General features: G+C 39.2%; 1 protein-coding gene across 3 annotated transcripts in view; it reads right to left on the bottom strand.

The window, feature by feature from the left end:
• RIF1 (replication timing regulatory factor 1) overlaps window positions 1–19293 on the bottom strand; it is a 29701-nt gene that overhangs the window by 4336 nt on the left and 6072 nt on the right. For 2 of the 3 annotated variants that reach the window (XM_035331803.1, XM_035331804.1), the window contains exons 9-29: window positions 17974–18125; window positions 17148–17268; window positions 16138–16311; window positions 15774–15884; window positions 15466–15528; window positions 14535–14635; window positions 14084–14170; window positions 12794–12867; window positions 12487–12667; window positions 11819–11926; window positions 11434–11583; window positions 10240–10339; window positions 8863–9127; window positions 7995–8037; window positions 7471–7673; window positions 6944–7043; window positions 6429–6560; window positions 5292–5434; window positions 4447–4536; window positions 4305–4359; window positions 13–2760 (exon numbers count right to left, since the gene is read on the bottom strand). In XM_035331803.1, the coding sequence (XP_035187694.1) occupies window positions 13–2760; window positions 4305–4359; window positions 4447–4536; window positions 5292–5434; window positions 6429–6560; window positions 6944–7043; window positions 7471–7673; window positions 7995–8037; window positions 8863–9127; window positions 10240–10339; window positions 11434–11583; window positions 11819–11926; window positions 12487–12667; window positions 12794–12867; window positions 14084–14170; window positions 14535–14635; window positions 15466–15528; window positions 15774–15884; window positions 16138–16311; window positions 17148–17268; window positions 17974–18125 (5201 nt within the window). The remainder of the gene's footprint in view (window positions 1–12; window positions 2761–4304; window positions 4360–4446; window positions 4537–5291; window positions 5435–6428; window positions 6561–6943; window positions 7044–7470; window positions 7674–7994; window positions 8038–8862; window positions 9128–10239; window positions 10340–11433; window positions 11584–11818; window positions 11927–12486; window positions 12668–12793; window positions 12868–14083; window positions 14171–14534; window positions 14636–15465; window positions 15529–15773; window positions 15885–16137; window positions 16312–17147; window positions 17269–17973; window positions 18126–19293) is intronic. The other variant, XM_035331805.1, reaches the window with a different exon arrangement.

The raw sequence follows: 19293 nt of genomic DNA, 5'->3' as shown, positions 1-19293 counted from the left end.
GCATCGCCTTACCTTATTAGCAGGTGACAGGGAATCATCGTCTTGATTTCTTTTCACACCTCTCTTTAAAATACTGGTGGATGGAGAAGCCGAAGGAGACCACATGTAGCGTGCCTGCATACCGTTAGGGCTTTCGTTTACTACAACAAAAGAATCGAGGTTTTCTGGCTTCTGAGGTGAATCCACGTTGTTATTTTCTGCTACACCTTTATCATCTACAGCCACATTTTCAGGCACTGTAATTTCAGCTTCTATCAGTTCCTCTTTCATCTCTTTATCTAGAACAGCACAACTCTCTGCTACAGCGTTCTCAGCTGGCTCTTTATCATCCTGATTGCTTTCTAGTTCATTCATCTGTTCTCTCTCAGGCCCACTAACACCACTCAGTGCCCCAGGTGTCTCCTCCATTGGTCCATTCTCCTTTTCTTCTTCCTTTACTGTAGCTCCTGGTTTTTCACTTTGATGCCCTGCAGCCAGACAGCTGTCTGCAGGCTCATCCGAAGCACACTCGGACACGCCCTGTTCTGTTCCGTCATTCTCATCAATATCTACTTTTATTTCCATTATGGAATCATCAGGTTCACCTGCTACAAGTGCTGGATTCTCCTCCTCCATACTGCAACCATTCCCTTGCAGGTTATCTTCAGACATTCCCTCTCTTTTCAAGTTGAACACACTGGCGTCCTTACAAGGAAGCCGCGGTGTGCTCATTGCACAAGGCGCCATGGCCAAGCTCTCCTCAAAACTGGAGCTAGCAGACATCTCTGCTGTATCTGCAGCTGTCTGAACCGGGGTGGTTCGGGGCTCACGGGGGTCAGGGCTGTCCTCGGTTTTCAGCTCCGTGAATGACATTACTGGCTGCTTTGCCTTTGTGTAACAGCAGTCGCAGCTCCTTAGTTTTCTCTGCCTTTTGCTTCTCTTGTGCTGACACTCAGGTACTTGCAAAGAGGAAGGCCCGTTACTTGAAGCACTCGCTCCTTGTACATATTCAGGCAGAACACTTGAACGGTCTTCTGCATTCCTTTGCCCTTCCACACCTGTGTTTTCCCCTCCTGCTTTCAGAACTTCAGACACACACGGCTCGGTGAAAGATTCTGTCACCACCCCGGTCTTGGTCTGTTCCCCACACGTGCTCTGAGTATCAGGTGAAGTCTCTGGGCAGGCAGATCCCCCTGCTTCACCAGCATCTGTCAAAATTACTTCATTTTTCAGGTCCTTTTTCAGGTTCTGTGGTTCAGACGATGACATGTCTGTGCTGATTTCATCACTTAGCTCGCTTCTATTTGCTTCCAACAGATTTTTACTTTCGTTTTCTTGGGAAGACACCTCCTGGCCATGGCTTCCTGGCTGTAGGTCTTTCAGTTTACCTTCAAGAGAATCACTTCTGGTTTTCACTTTTCCAGGTTTTCTCTTCTTTACGCTTTCCTCCTTGGTCTCACAGCCATCAGCCTCTGAATTTTCTATGCTGGAAAGCAATCCTTGTGAGCTTCTTCTTGTATGGTATCGTGGGCGTTCCTTTTTCTTCTCGCCTATTGTACCTGAGCTACAGTCTTGACCTTCCATGTCTGTCTTCAATTTATCTTCTGACTTCCTAGTGCTTTTGTTCTCCTCCTCAAGACCCACTGAGCCAGAGTCCTCTGCAGCAGTTCTCTCGGGCAGGCTGCTTTCTCTTCTATTTGCAGTGTCTGTTGGTTTCCCAGACGCTGCTTTCTGCTTTTGGGATACATCGTCTTTAGTCTGTGGCAACTTCTTTTGCAGGGATTTTTCATCTTCTTTCCGTTTGTCTTTTTTCTGGTGGCCATCTTCCTTATCTTGACTACCCACTGACACTTCTCCGTTTTCTGACCGCCGCCTCGAAGAACGTCTTAGTGTTTTCTGAGTAGGTGACACGTGTGGGACATGATTATCATCATCTGTTACCTGGTCAGACGAACCAGCTGCCTCTGGGGGTGTATTTTCTTTTGAATCCATATCTAAAGCCCGAACCCTTTCTATTTCTGCTAGTGTATCTTCAACTTCTTTAATTTCTGCTTCTGTAGAACTGAGAGCTTGGGACTGAGCAGTGAGAACACATTCCGTGTCCTCCACGGCAGGAGACAGTTCAGGACTAGCTTCCATACTGTTGGAAACAGACTCTTGTGCACTTTTCTCTTGTTCTGACCTATTTAACCTGGAATGCTTATTTCCTAGCTGCTCCATTTTACTCTGCCTGCGAGTTAGCCTCCGTATTGCAGTAAGTATTTGTTCAGACTGTGAAGAATTTTTGTTCTCTTCTCTAGATTTTTCTAGTTTCGTACCAGTCTTGCACATGTTCGTATTTTCCTGTTTATATGGCACAGAAGAGCTTCCGGACATCTCTGATAGACTGTTTAACGCCGAAACGCTGAAGGGTCTGTTCTCTGAACTGTCAAATTTCTCCAAAGTAATAAAAGATTGCCGTCGGCTTGCAGGCTGGGGAGTTCCAGAAATTACATCACTTGAAGTCGAACTGCTACTGACATTTGAAGTGTCGCCGTTTACCACCAAGGACTCCTTTGAAACTGTTTCTGTAGCACTTTTTTCTAACCCCTCTCCAACGGCTGGCTCCTCCTGCATCGGTTCAGCCGTATCACTTTTTGACTCCCCCTCACTATTTACAGTTGAGTCGCTCTCCATGTGAGTAACAGACTTCTTTCTCACATCCTCAAGAGAGTTCTCTGATTTGCAGTCCCCCGTGATTTCACCTGATTTAGCGATGCATCCTTCACTCTTGTTTTCTTCCTGTCCCAAAAACACAAACAGCAAGATCTGCATTTTTGCTATGGACATGACATAAAATAACAGGTCTGGTGAAACAGAAAACAAAACACCCATGGGGATTTTCAAGACACCCTTCCTTCAAATTATCTTACTACGTGTCCTTCAGTAGACAATTTTTTGTTTATTCTTCCACAGAATGGTTGAGGTTGGCAGGGACCTCTGGATGTCATCTGGGCCAACCCCCTGTCCAAGGAGGGCCATCCAGGACTACGCCCAGGTGCCTTCTGAAGATCTCCAAGGAGGGAGATCTTCCCTCTCTGGGCAGTATGTGCCAGTGCTCCAGCACCTGCACAGTGAAAAAACACTTCCTGACCATCAGACAGAACCTCCTGTCTCACTGTGCCCCTTGCCTCCTGTCCTGGCACCACAGAAAGGAGCCTGACTCTGTCTTCTTTGTACCCCCCTTCAGATGTCTGTGTGTGTCAAAGAGATCTCCCCTCAGCCTCTTCTCCAGGCTGAACAGTTTCTCAGACCTTCCTTGCAGGAGAGGTGCTCCAGTCCCTTCCTCCTCTTCACAGCCCTTCACTGGACTCTCTCCAGTACGTCCATGTCCCTCCTGTGCTGGGGGGCCCAGAACTGGGCCCAGAGCTCCAGCTGTGGTCTCACCAGTGCTGACTAGAGGGGACAAACCACCTCCCTCAAACCTGCTACGAGTGCTTTGCCTCATGCAGCCAAGGCTACCATTGGCCTTCTTGGTGGCAAGGTCACGGAATAACAGCTAGGAACAATCACTTTTATACATGAAAAGAGTTACAGAACGACACGATGCACACAAAATACACCCACTGAAAGGAAAGGTGTTACGGAGAAGTCAGCAAGTGTTAGGATTCCTAGCATAAAGCTAGGCAATTCGTAGAACAGCACCATAGTTAAGTCACAGTAAGTCTACGCTGCAGCTTTCAAATTCCACCCCCCAGTAAAGTATTACTGGTGGGGCACCCAAATGATTGAACTGTAAGTCCCTATGATACCTGTAAGCTGTGTAACAAAGACATTTAAATGTATCCTTGTTAAAACTGTTATTAAAACCCTTGCTAAATCTTCACATTTTGAAATTAAATTCAAACATTTAATGATTGGCCTCTTCTAGTCTAAGGCAGGCAGAGTGGAACACAGCACAAACACTGCAATTGGTATCAAATGGAAGCCTACTGATGAAAGGAAATACAAATTGTAAGAGCTCTCAGTGAATGCTGTAGTCACTGAGTCTGCGTCAGTACTATGCAGAAATGGGAAAAACTAGAGGTTTAAAAACCAAGATATTCTTGGGAGCCTTACAGGTTAATCAACACGGAGAAAAGAAATGACTCCTGTGAACAGATACATCTGGGGGCACATTTTATTTTCCTCGAATAGTTTCCAAAGCTATTTAAACCCACTTATTTATCATACACAGTAATCAAAGAGCTTTGCCATCAATTACCAGAGCTACTAATATGAAGAAAACATTACGGATATGGTTACAATTCTGGTATCTTAATTACCATTAGACAACGAGAAATTACCTGAGAATTGTTTTTATTATCTTCTTTTGCATTTTCTATTAAAGATGGCTTTTCCCTAAAATAAAAGTTAATTAAATTAGAAGGGCTGCAAAAAAAAAGGGGGGAGGGGACCTTTAACATTATACAGACCACCTTTACTTACAGAGAATCTTCCTGGCTCTGAGTATACTGAGAAAATAAGGTAGTATCTTGCGAAGTGTCTAAATTGTTGTACATAGCAGGAATACCAACTCTGAAACAAAACCAGAAATGGTTACGTTGGAATATTAAAAAAGCGATGAGATGGGGTAGTATAATGCATTCATCGTAAGACAGCAAGTTCTTGTTGCAAGTAGGCTGAACTTCCAAACTCTTAAGACTACTCTGACAGCAAAATGCACCAAAGTGCTGAAAAATAAGCAAAGCAGTTCACCAACACGTGCTATGTTAACCCACTGTGTTAAAGCACTGTTGCACTCAAATTCTGCTTGCAGTCTGTTTTTGTGAACATCTGCCTGAATACAGAAGATACTTTAGTGCTATTTTCTCACACACAAAAAAAGAAAATTGGAAAGGAATCTTTGAATTAAAGATGAGTTTTGGGAATAGCCTCATTTGACATGCCGCTTATGTAAGACTTCTCTTTGGAAGTTAGAGCTTTTCCATCAGATGAGTAAATAACATCAGAATTTCCACAGTTCATGAAAAATGCCAGCTTGTTTCACATTGCAAACAAGAGTCATTACTTCGAACTGTGAATTCCAAGTATCAAACTCCAAACAGATGGACTATGCTTAGTTACAGGAGGAACTGCAGATCAGAAAATTGACTGCTTTGAGTCAGTACGCCAGGGAACTTTGTTAAGCTTTAAACATTTTAACTTGTATGGAAATGTGGGGCCTAACCAGTCTGAGTAATCTGAGTAAGCTGAGATAGAGGAATTGAAGTTATGTTGTACTCAATTTAATGACATTTCATGCTAAGTTTAAAAGAAAACTAATTACAAACCTCTTTGACCTGAGCACTTCTTTTTGATGTTCTGTCAGTATTCTTGGTTTTGTTTCTGGAGGAATGAATACAAAATCAACAGATTTCTCTTCTTCCAGAAGGATCTCACTTTTAGCCTTCGAAGACGAAAACTCTAGTTTTAACTACAGAAAGGAAAAAAGCTGGATGAGCAACAAGACGGTGGAACTGACAACGCTTTCATCACTCAGGTACAGCTATCCTAAACAGAACACTTTTCAGGTAACCACAGTTCTTTCAGCATATTAATCGACACAAATCCTTCAGTAGCTGCTGATTTTCTTTACCAGTCTTTTTATTCCAACACTACCACCTGTGAGAGTTTCTGCAACCCCTCCTCTGTGCCCTTTTGTAAGCTTCTGCACTTCCTTTGGCATCTGGAAGTTCAGAGTCTATAAATATTGAGGTACCCTCATGTGTTACAAGGACTATTATCTGCTGTTGCTTACTTAATCAGCAGTTTCTGAAGAGTGTAATACTGTGGCTCCCACTGAAAGAACAGCTTGATATCACTGAAGGATGACAAAAACCTAAGAACCAGCATCCTTTACTTGCCATCTCCAACACACTCAAAGGACAGAAAACACCAGTACCCTTCCTTGTTCTCAGGCAGATTTACCCATTTCAACAGCTCTCAAGTGCAGATTTAGGAGGGAACACAGGAGCTCTGACTGTCTGAAGACGATTCCTGCCACCTTCATCTACAAGAAACTGGTTGCTAAGCACGTGGGTGAGCAGAGCATCTCAGTGATGGTGTAACAGAACAGACTAATAATTACAGACACAGTCTGAAAACTTGAAGTTTCAGATCCAAGAAAAGTAACAGCAATAAATTTGCCAGCCTCCTTCTTCTAACAGAGTTGTCCTGCCCTTTGCTTCCTAATCCAAGTGACAGACCGTCAGACCCATCAAGCAGCCTTCCACAATCCCTACTTAAAACTCAGCCATCTGTAAACTTACCAGTTAAATTTTTGTGTTCAAATTCTCTAAGTGCACTGTACAGCTAAGATTAAAAAAAATCTCAAACAACTCATTAATTTTATCTCAGCGTTCACACCAGGATGTTCAGCTGCAGAACATAACAGAATTGATTGTCACGCTTATCTGTGAACACCTTACCTTTGCAGGAGTTACTTGCACATTACTGGACTTGTCTTTTAGTTCACTTGTCTGAGCCAATATGGAGTCTCGTTTTCGACCCAGATTCACTTCCATCCCACTCATCTTTGCATCCCACTGTGAATTTTCCATCTATTCAAGGAAAAATACAGCCAATAAATGGTATGAAGAAACTCCAAACTCACAAACCCACCCAGAAACATATTAATTTCTACAACTAAACATTCCCTTTTTCACTTGAATTATGTAGAGGAGGAGAACTTGAAAAATTCATTTTGAACAAGCTCACAGAACTCCAAGTTTTAAATGCATAAACTGTCAAGAGCCAGCTCAGTCTCTTGACAGTGTTTATCCAGCATGGTTCATCATTCCGGACATGAAGTTAATTGCAAGACAATCACACCAAAAATCAAAATTGACCTCTGCACTCCCAGGAAGTTACCCGCTAGGTGAAGTGGGGAATTCATCCACAACGATGGTACAAAGTATTTACCCACTAGGTCCAAAGTATTTACCTCCTCAGAGAATGGCGCGCTATGTTCTTCAGCTATTTCAACGCTTTCAAAGCCAGGCAGCAGGAGGGGAATTTTCTGTTTGGCTTGGCTTAACACAGATCTGCTCAACACACACACAAAAACAAACAAACAAACAAAAAAAAAAAACACAGACTTAGGAGGATAGAAGTATGCAACAAGACCAGCAGACACCCCAGCTTTCACAAGAGGCAGAATATAAATAGTGACCAGAACAATGCTACTAATCTGAGATCTCTTTCCTGGAAGTGTTTCAGTCAAATAAACCTATACACAGATTTCTAGGCTTATTCCTTGAACATTCTTCTAAGCTTTCTAGAACAAGACCACAAATATACATCACCCTGCGTAACTGAACAGCATACTAGCCATGTTTTTCTTTCCACAACCACGTACTTCACTAAGTCTAGCTCTTACAGTCAGAGAGGACCTACTTTACGCTGCACTGACCTTCTTCATATTCTGTCCCAGTCCAAGCCACACACAATATACAAAAAAACATTTCTTACTTTAATTCTTCAGGGTATGTCAGTGATGCAGTCTTAGCAAATGTTGCGTTCCAGAACTGGGCACACTGTTTGCGGATCTGCTTGCTCTTATGCTGAAACATTATGCAGAGCAACGGAGAAAGGTGCTCTAGCAGCTCGCTGTCGTAAGAGCCAGTGCAGTGAGACTGCAAACACAGAATTATCTCAGCCAGGAGTTTTTCAAGCTGAGGGAAGGAAGAAATATTTATTTTTAATATTCCATTCACCATGCACATTTGTTATTTAGAAGTTCTGTTTTGTTTTTGTTTAAAAACACCCAAAACCCAGATAACATTATGGCCTGAACAAACAAGTTTAAACACCACACCACATTAGTGAGAAGCCTCACTAATACCTAAGTTTAGTTGTCTTTGTTACCTTTTTTAGTTTAAAACAGGTAAACCTCTACCTTCACTACAATTTCGTTCAGAAAACAGAATGAACAGCAAGAACTCCACAATGCCACATGTTTTCCCACCCCACAGCTGTTTCTCCAGCAAGTTTACCTTGTTGTTAAGATTACTGTATGCTTTAGGTACATCAGCAAGCCTGCCAAAACAAACAAAAATAGTTATGAAATGTTTTTCTCTCATGTATCCCAAGAATTAAATACACACACGGAAGCACCGCACACTAGTTTTATTACACAACTTAATGAAATCACGTTACACAACATAAATTACCTTACACAAGTTACCCAGTGTCTAGCCACTATGAAATGAAGTACTGTTAATAAATATTGTCACAGTATTGAAATTAAACGGCAGCTGGAAGCCAAACAATTTAGTCTTGCAGAAATGTCTCTTTGGCATGAATGTAATGGCAACACTGGAAACATTAAGACTTCAAAAGTCCTAAAGGTTCCATCCCATGTATAAGTACCTCAGTTTTTGGTTTTATTTCTAAAAAAACAAAACAAAACAAAAAAACACCCTTACAATGGAGACTGCTACTCACATCCATGTTTTTGGAAACCCCCAAAACGTTCTTGCATCAGCAAGAACCGAGGACCACCACGTCATCCACCGTGTGTGCTGACTGCTGCCAAGTGCCACTAGGGCCACCTCTGGCACCTTAGCTCAGGCACCACCAGTTTACACACAGCAGTTGTAGAAAACCAATTTGAGTGATTGTCTTACAGATGCATTCTTTCTGCAGTGCTTGTGTGCACCACAGGAGTAGCACCCACCAGTTAGGCTGAATCTACAGCAAAGTGGCTGGTGCCCTTACAGCTGAGGCTTCGCAGCAGTTGAACATCCTTAGCATCCTAGGGTCAGTGCTTTGAATAACCCTGGGTTATGTTTAAACACAGAGTGATGCCGACTACACAGTGTTTCATTAATATGCAGCAATACAGTGAATCCAAATACTCACTTTGCTTTTTCATAAAACACTGCCAGTGGCTTTGAAAAAATTGCGAACATCGTCCCAATCACCGAAGGCAATGAAACATGGCTGATGATGTTGTGAAGAATAGCAATAATTGAAGGACCAACAGAGACCAATGCTTCTGCACAGATTTCGTTGGAACTGAACGCATGGAAAGAGTTTATTAACATCACCAGGAGTTTAAATAGAGACGAAAGCTTTCCAAGGGGCTCCCTTTTCTTCTTAGACCAATCTGTAGGTGTCTGTGGAGCTAATATTAAAAAGAAAAACAAGAAATATTTTTCCCTATGTAACTAACATGCATTAAAGTACATTAAGAAGATTTTTTTACATAGGAACAGTACCATACTGACATACTAATAGTTTAAAACCAGACCTAACAGAAGACATACATTTTTAATACATAACTTTATCACAGCACTACAGATACACAGCCTATTCCTCCTGTTTTGTTTATGGTTGGTCACACAAATCACTACTTTTAAGCATCTTTAATGCCTACTTGCCAGAGACGTAAACCAAGCTAGAAGTATCAGCTGACAGGTGTCAATTCTGGAACAGGTGAGGGGAGGGAAGGGGAAGCATCAAGTTTTATTCAAAAACAAAAGTTTCCATCATGTTTTTTCTCATTAGCACTTCCCATTAAAGCACTTCATTCTTTCAGCAGACCAACACAATAGCTCGCTACCCATAGCTAACAAATTCAGCTGGGACAGAGAAGTTATACAAACACTGAGCTTTACACGGAATTATTTTGGAAATCAGTTCCTCAGGTCTAAATAGGAGCGGGGAACAGAGAATATTTTGCTTAAAAGATCTTTTGTATTCTATCAAACATGTACTATTACAATGCAAAGCAGCTCCACAAGCAGTAGCCTTTTAACCGTTACACTAACAGCTTAACATCTATTTCAGACAGGTATTTGTTACATATTTAGACTACAGAGTGATCAGGCATTACACTGCTTCTGATTACGTTTGAACAAAGTAGAAGCACATTTCACCTATAAATTATAGCTGAACTATCAAATGCAACTTCAGACAGAGCTGTGTCCTACAAGGAGCTGAGAAGGAACGTAGCCTTCATGGTTACATGAATTTCAAGTGTTCTCTGCCAAGTTACACAGTAACTACTCAGCTGCTCAAAAATCAGAATTGCTCTACTACTTAAACATGCATACTGGATGATGTTTGGAGTTTCTTTTTAAGAATGTTTGTCAATCCCTTCAATGCCTTGCTAATATGCGTATCATGTAGACTATTGATAGTGTACAGTCATTGCTTCTGCATCTATAGTAACTCCTATTTTCACCCAGACCTGAAAGAGAGACAGAAAACCCCAATACTCAAATATTTTCTTACATCTATTTTTTGGCTGATATTTAATACCATAGGGTGCAAAGTTGATGCAGTCAACCATAACGGATATGATATGGATGAGACCATCCATCATTGAAGACACCTGAGGAAAAAAAACAGAAGTCATCAGCAAAGCCCAGAAGAACTGCGATGACAGAAAATTTGTGTTGGCCATTCAGAGCAGTGCAAGACAGCTTTTACATTTAAAAGCGGGGACAAAGTTTCTGTGCATGGTCAGGTGAGACTGAATTAAGTTTACAAGCCAGCTAGATTCAGTCTTCCCACTCTTAACAGATGGCACAAAAACATGTAAACTGAAGGAAGCGAAACAGTAATAGACAGTGAGAAGGTGTTAGTTAGGCTTAACGTACAGCAAAACGTTAGCATTCAAGGTACAAGGTACTGACAATCTGGCATAACGCATTACCACATCTCTGTGTGTGCTTAAGTTCAGTAACTATACTAAATCTGATTTTCAGGAAAGCCACTGTAGGCACAACAGCAAGATTTTAACAGCATCACATTAAGGGAAGCACAATGAGTTGTTACTACACACTGAGATCCATGTCAAGCACTGTTTCAATCCATCACAAACTCCTCTAAATAATAAAAACACTGCTTTTAAAAAGGTCAAAAACCAGTTTGTATCAATACAACTTCCATACTGGAGCTCTAAGTACAAGTTTGTTTTTGAAAATTGAAGTTTATCAGAATACAGCCACATCAAAAAGTTACAGTGACGTAACCCCCCAAATCAAATTATGCCCTCTAAATGCTACTCTGCTACTCTACCCTCCTTCCTAATCATAACGCTTCTTTTGTGGGACTTGTTAATTCAACCTGAAGTTCCCTCAGGCAAACAAAATTTCAGCTGGCCAAGTTGTTTTGGTGAACATCATCAACATCGTGGTAAATACAATATTACTGAAATATTTAGTAGACAAACCCAAAGACTGCTTGACATATTTTAATATTTGAGTGTTATATTACTTTTACTCATTTCTTTCAATCTATTGCTAGTTCAGTTCTAACTCCCAGTAATACAAAGAATTTTGTTATAGCTCTAAGTCTTACCCCAAACACTTTGAATTATAGAAAACACTACATTTAAGTTTACAATAGGTTCTTGTAGACATATATAACTGAAAATGCCTGCTAAAGTATTTGTATAGTTCAATGTCACAGGTTTATACTCACTACTGGAGTTTCACCTTCTAGCCCAGATATTATTTTGGCACAAAGTTCTTCACAGCATAGGTTTTCTTCTGCTGTTGCAACTAAAGCAGCACAGCGAGCAAATGCTCTATACAGGTCAGACCAAGTGCGCAGCAAGGATTTCATAGTTGGCTTTAACAACAGAAAGAAAAAGTTTATGAGTATCAGTGCCTGGGCACAGAGATAAAAAAAAATAAGTTTTCTTCTGTCAAAGCCTATACAACTCAAGAATTCTAATCTTGGAGAAGTAGTCTTAATATATTTGTGTATTGGTAAAAGAAATGCTACTCTGAGATCATGAGATAGCACGTCATAGTTTTTATAAAACCCACATTGTTTCTAATCAGCATTAGGTATCAACTGTTACCTGTGGAAATTCCTGAACAGGGAAGATAAGGGCTACTGGTAGCAACAGTGCACTATAAACAGCATTGAAATTGTGTTCCAGTGCATCACCCTGATTTACTTCATTAGTCTGCAATGATAAAAAAAACAATTTACTGCTTAAGCAAATGCTAGATTCAAATGCATTTATAACAGCCTTATCTATCATCTGTTTTCTATGCAAAATTGCACTAGCTAAATTGCCAATGGTGTTTTGAAATTAGTTATTCCTCCATTCTGTAAGAGTTCATGTTGATCATACTATTTAAACAGATAAAAAGCTTTGTTTAATTCCAAAATAGCCCCTTAATTTCAAGGATTTTTTTTAAAAAAGTGCTTTTTCTAAGCTTATTTCCGTTGCAGCGATGCTAATACCCAGAATATCTGAAGCAAACTATTTTTAAGGTTTTTTACATCTCATGACTGCAAGATTAGTCAATGGAGTTCTGGTAAGCCATCTGCAGAACCTGTTGAGTATTACAGTATCCCTGCAAATGTTCATAGTAATGCTGCACACATTGCAGTCTCTTAAATGCCATCAAGGCTTATATAATTTTACCATCAAGACATGCAGTTCCCAGAAATACATTAAGATAGAAGATCAGCACAGAACGTGTGTTTTCTGGTGAAGAGAAAAAAAAGTAACTATACCCGATTAATCCATTCGGTTAGGGGGTTAACAACAATACTCCACATTCTCCAAATATGTTCCTTGTTTTCCACCAGCTTTGCATTCTTGTTAATAATGCATAACACAGATTCACTGAAAGCCAGTGGAGATGTAGGCCCAGATAAAACGTAACCCACGAGAGTTTCTAGGATTACAAAGAACCTAGGGAAGAGAAATTCAATAGGTAAGAGACATTTCAGATGAAGTTCGGAAACAACTTCTATAAAGTCTTAAACTACAGGGAACTTATTAATTACAACAAAATAAAAACCGAGAAACAACACATACCTTTCATCTGTTACACACCACTCCAAGAGGTTATCATGGAAAGGCAGCTGAATTAAGAACAAAGCTGGCGTTCCCTTGCAAGAGAAATTTCAGATGTCAAAGCAATATATACACTAAACAAATAAAATAGTTGCCTCACTTAAATGTGTACGTATCTTCAATTTTTAACCGCAAGCCAGAAGTTTACAAGTTGCCAGAAACTGTCAATTCTTAACATTTCAAAGTAAGAAGAGGCAAGAGCTAGAGGAATTCTGCTAGGTGCTGGTACTTTTCAGCCAATTATACTACAGTTGAAGAAAAAAAAAACACCATCAAGTGAGTTTTTATAGTACTTAATCACCATTTCCTTGACACCATATAGAACACCATGAGTGTGCATAATGCAAACATTACATATTATGATGCCTGAAACATGATAGAGTACGATGTGATTTGCTTTCTTCAGTTTCACAGTACAACATCTTTTGGACAACCTCTGTTAAAAGCCTACTATATCAACCTAGCTAATGTTAAAGCATTCAGAAAAATGCACCTAATACCTGCCAATTAAAGCTCCGATCACGTTAATCAAGTTTCACTACGTTAACTAAGTCAGCAAAAAGATCTCCAAATCCAAACTCGGGAAAAGAGTTGAAATAAACTCAAAGTTGAGCTCTTAAGCCAATTTTGGTAGACAAAACTTTACGCTATTCATTTGAGGCATTCACGTAACCTTGTTACATTTAAGTCTTCTCATAGCTACATATTAGCTTTTTGAGGAAGACTACAAATAACTTTTTAGAGCTACTTTCACAGACTAAAGAGCTATCTCCACTGCAGAAAAATAAACAAGCTGTCACCTCCTATCTACTGGTGCATGTAGAAGATCATCCGAGTTTTTAAAGTCTCTAAACAGCCTTTTAGATTTTTTAATAACTAACTGGTATACATGCTCCCAGTCTGCTCCACTCCAAATAAAACAAAAAAGAAAAAAAATCTAACTTCAGTCTTTGAGAAAAGGTGGTGGTGGGTTTTTTTGGTTGTTTTTCAGATTGCTGTCACCTACTTGTCCCTTCCAACGCAGCACACAGAACTCAGAACGGCTACGGCTCACTAGGACCAAAGTAGAACAACGTAGTTTTCAATACTACCACCACCACTTTTCTGTAGCAGACAATAGCTTCAAACATTAAAAACCTTCAAATATTAGTCTGGATTTCACGACTTATGAGGTGCTCTGCACATCTGTGCTTACATGACATCCTAATGCCTTTAAGCATAAAGAAAGTTCTGGAAGGAAGTCAGACTTACATTTAAAAGATCCATATCAGCAACCTGATAAGCTGGTGATCCTAATACTTTGGGAGGTAATTCCTTAACAGTAATATCAATGAGAGACTAAAGAGGGGAAAAAAAGAGAACAGGGTAATTCTTTTTTTTCTTGAGGACAGCAATATTTTAATGTAAAAATACATATGCAAGAGAAACTGTAACAATTGCTTTCCTTTGAAACAGAAGGTTCTGAGAATCATATACCCAATACGGTCAACCCTGCTAACAAATCTGCAAAACACCTAAAAAAAACCTTAAGCAACATTATGACACACCATTAGAACTGCACAGTTCATACCAAACACTGGTTCTCAAGAGACCTGTCTGGTCAATTAGGTGCAAAAGACTGCCAAACAGAATATACGTAGTCAAGTAGAAATTAGGTTTAAAAACAGACAAAACAAAAACCCTACAAACCCTCTCGACTTACCAGTATTTTCTGCACAGGAAGAGAATTTGATCTAACAGTGTTTTTTAGGGCCTGGAGTAGCATAGTCAGTACTTCTGACCCCTGCTTTTCTTTCTTATTACCTAGAATAAAGTATATTTACAGTTACAGCAGAACAAATTAATGCGCAGTCACCATTACTTAAATCTTAAATACAAGGTACTGTAGGATCATAAGAAGTTCTGTATACTTATAAACATTACCAATTACTTTATCAAATCGGATATCAAGTATCTCTGAAGAATACTGTAACTGAAAGGTTTAAATAGAAAAACTGTATTTTCTAAGTAAAATAGAAACACCTTCCTGTTAACGCTCAACTCTGGCATATTAAAAAAAAGGCTGTGGGATTTTGCAAGCATCCAAGTAACATATATCATTTCTATTACGCTTTTCAGTTAGATCATTCAACTGAAAATACTATTATTTAGACATTTTTTGTTTGTTTTAATAAGAATTAACTTACATCAGCCTATCTGTAAAGAGACTATGCTACAACAACAAATTTGACTTGGGGAAAAAAGGTAGCTGTAGTCACATAAATTGATACTACTTTGAGTAATACATCAAATAATACGTCAGTTTTTCTTAATGCCATAGACTTGGCATGGGATTGTTTTTAGAAATTGAGATTATTTTCAGCAATAAAATAGTTCAAGTGCTTCTGTGTCTTATTGCTAAAAGACACACAGCTGCAGTCATACGCTACTGGTGTCTTCCCCGACTGACAAGCCTGAATGGATTCAATTAGCATGATTTTGTAGTTTTAGCAAACATATTAAAGAGGTCAGTTCCAAAAAACTGTTGATGATGCCTAAAAACAGGTTTTACTACCAATGAAGCAAACATTTCTTAAAGTCTACTAAAAAAAGCCACAATCACTGACTGGTCAGCTATGACAATAAAAGTTTACCTGATTCAATAGCTGTTTTTACATATCCATTTATATCCTTCCATATAATATTCAGCATAGAATCTGCAAGATAAAAATATTTCCATTCACTTTGCAATAAAAACATTAAAAAAACAATATTTAAATACAACCTGTGTTAGACAGACATTGACGTAAGCAGAAACTGGCATAAGCTTTTGGACCAAGTCAGGTAAGTTGTATTTAAGTAATGGGGACAGATAATTATTACTATTTTTCCCCGCTTATGTTTTCCTCCCCCAAATTATTTTTCAGAAAAAAAAAAAAGAATTTTCCCACTAAATTCTTACCCGGAACTTCTTTTCCAATTGCAATAAATCCATCCTGAACTGCATTTATAAGTGTGGCGGCATGCTTACAAAAAAAAGATGAGCTGCTGATGAGTGGGTGCTGGAGAGGCTCTAGGAGAAGAACAAAGCCTGTTTTGTAAAGCAGCTATTTTGCAGTCTGTTTTTAAATTAAGTCTTAAAGTGAGCAGGAATGTGTATACTTACAGCATTTCACATAATTAAAAATAACTTCAAGTATTAAAGATGACCACTAGCAGTTTTAAATATTTAAGGCATTTCATGCCACTGGACACCTTTAAATCCAACAAAATGTGATTAATTTCAGACTACATAATAGTACTTTGACAAAAGGTAACTCATATACCTAAACTAAGTACAAGTTTGTTTTGCTTCGCAAAATCCAAAACTTCTGGTCCCATCAAGAAGTGAAGCAGCATTTCAATTCCCAGAAGCTGGATAGAAGGAATCACCACCACTCCTGCAGTACTAGAATTCAAGTTCATTCTTGGTGTGGCCGGACTTGCAAATGGATAAGAACCTGAGTGGTAAGAGAAAAAAAGGAAGTTACCTCCTATGTCACCTGTAGCAAAAGAAAAAATCCAACAAACCAGAACCCCACGGGAGAAAAGCAAGGCATGTAATAGTGCTGCTAAAAGGGATCTAACAGTCAGACATTATGTACACAACACAGGGTTTAACATCACAGTTTTAGCCATGTATTTTGAAAGCATGTGTCTTCCAAGGACTTCAAAGTCTCAGATGCCAAACATTATTTTGGCAACAAAAGGTGCCACGGAAGTTGTGGCAATAGAACAAGTTACACACTACATTATAAATGCATTGAGGACACTTGCACGATGAACCTGAGGCTTCTAACCACAACAGTCTAGAATGGTATGAGAACACCAGGCTTTCCATGCAGAAGAGAGGCAGTTCCGTATCTCAGCACTTGCACGTAACACACGAGTTAACGTGATTTCACACGTCCTTACAGTATTATGAGCAGTGTTATGATCACTGCAGTATTATCTGGACAAAACCTAAAAATGCTACAGAACTGAGACTAGTATACACAGAGCATATAACACAAAAAACTTTCAAGTTTCAAGTCAAAGCCCCATTGCAAAAGCGAACACAAACCTGGACATTAAAGATGGGCCCTCAGCAGTTTGATTACCATGATTTTGCAAGCTTGAGGCACTGACTACAGTCTTAACTTAACCAATATAAGTCACCACCTAAGTTTTCTGCATGTCCATCTGAGAAGTTACTGTTTTCAATAATGTGACAAAGTAAAAACCATAAATGTGTTACACAAAACACCTTAGCTCTTGCAGCTAAAATACAGGTGGAAACAGGCTTGCATTTTAATACCTGATTTCTGTGTAGGGTTTGCCAAACCCAGATTTTGGTTGGTTGGTGCACGCAAGGGAGTTCCTGGCAACGCAGCAGAAGAATCTAGACTGAGAGTACTCTGGATTAGCGGTACACAAACCTGCAAAAATACCAAATCTAAATAAAAATGACACAAACAAACCATAAACCACAAAGAAGCATGTATTTTAAATATCACAAACTGTATTGCTATTCACAGCGCCAATTTTTCAGAGCTTCTGGGTCCTCATAATGGTATTTCTAAGACACTGTATAAAACATATGTTGATGAACAAATATGAACTAGCTAGATAAAACAGAAACTCATGTTAGAGGTGATCCAACTGTACTCCGTTTAAATTTTTTTCTTTACTCCCATCTTGAAGTTTCATTTAACAAAATTCAGAAGCCAAATAAAAACTTTTGGTTCGTTCTGATTACAGTGTAAGTAGTAATGAAACACCTGAAATATTTTTCTCCATGATATTGAGGAATATTTTAAGAGGTCAAAACAATCCTTATATAACTTGCTCATGTGTATTATTACTGTGTACTGAGTGGAAGCATTCACTAAGATACTCACATTACAGGCAGATATGCTCTCAAGTCTTTTGGAACTTGAAAAATATTGCACACAGCCCTAAGTGTTCCTCCTATATTGCTACATAAACACAAGGCACGTTTGGTTCCTAAAGAGTTTTACATTATTAACAAACTAGAGAAGCGCAAAGTAAGTACACAAAAGCTACGGTAACAGAGTGGCTGTAGCTGATGCTGAGTGTGCTAAGTGAAGTGATTACACTACAACTATTTTTGGTTGTGTTACCTGTTCAAAGTTTGCAGGCAGCTGAGGTCCCAGCCTCATGAGCAAATACCACCAGACCTCCAGTTTCGTCAGTGCTAAAGCCTCTGTTCTCACATGGATTGAGCTCAGGGGCTGCATTAACAATTTCAGCCTTTTAGCACTGCACAATATATCTTGAAGAAAAACAAGAAAGCATTTTTAATCAACGCAATTATTTAATTTGATTCCAAAATAAGAAAAAGGAAACTTTTTGAACCATTCGTTTTCTTCTTGCTGTGTTTTATCTTAAAAAACAGTAATGCTTTGCAAAACTACAATACCACACTAATCTTTCAGACTATTCAGACTGCTTTAAATGGTGTCTGGAATGACCCTGGAAATAAGAGGCGTTTCTTTCCAACACCAGAAAGGAAGTGAAATGTACTGCATACCAACATAAACATGAGGAAATGCACTCCTGCTTGCTATGTTAAAAAGTAACATCTCCCACAGCAAAATAAAGCCCAAACATTTAATGTACCTGTATGTTAACAGCAAAGTGAGCATGAGAAAATGAGAAATCTTAAACATGGCATACCGAGGCCACAAACGATCATTTGTCACTGAAGCAGAAGCATGTTTGGACAGAAGTTTGCTCAAGTGCTTAAAGAGAAAAAAACTTCCAGCCAGCTCAGCAGCAGCAGAACCTGTCCACCAGCAATTTATAAGGAACTGCTGACAGACTGCTTTTGCAGCATGCAGTCCTCGTTAGCCATGATAGAGCATGCAGCACGAACACTACTAATGCCAGTGATTTTATCTAGAAAAAATATCTTTGTTAATTGATCTATGGAAAACAATGATTAGAAGTGACCAGATGGCAAATAAATCAGAATTACAGCTTAACTGAAATACAGCTGAACTCAGAAATATTCACGTTTAGCTTCCTCTTCAGGACAGACTGTGAGCGCAATCAAGATAACTATTTTGGGTGTTGTGATATATACTAGACTTGTCTAGGTCTCTTTTGTACCCTTTAAACAGATTTTTAAATATGTATTTTACATCTTGAGAATCTTGATGCATGGCTCTCCCCCCGTTAATCCATACGGTACAAAATACTACCTACAGAACAAAGTTCTTTTTCTCCATTTGACTGCTGACTGTTTGGCTCAACTGAAGCATTACAAAAAAGGCTTCTAATTTTATCCATTTCTACTAGTAGCAAAACTGACGTAGAACTACCGGTCAACATACATCACTTTTCCTTATGTATATCCACACAGTATATATTATACACCACATCTATACTGTGTATATACAATGGTACATACCATCGTTTTCATCAGGGTAAGAAAGAGG

Source organism: Oxyura jamaicensis, chromosome 7 (assembly GCF_011077185.1).
Source record: "Oxyura jamaicensis isolate SHBP4307 breed ruddy duck chromosome 7, BPBGC_Ojam_1.0, whole genome shotgun sequence".
Lineage (NCBI taxonomy): Eukaryota > Metazoa > Chordata > Aves > Anseriformes > Anatidae > Oxyura > Oxyura jamaicensis.
This window is presented reverse-complemented; position numbering and strand designations above follow the sequence as displayed.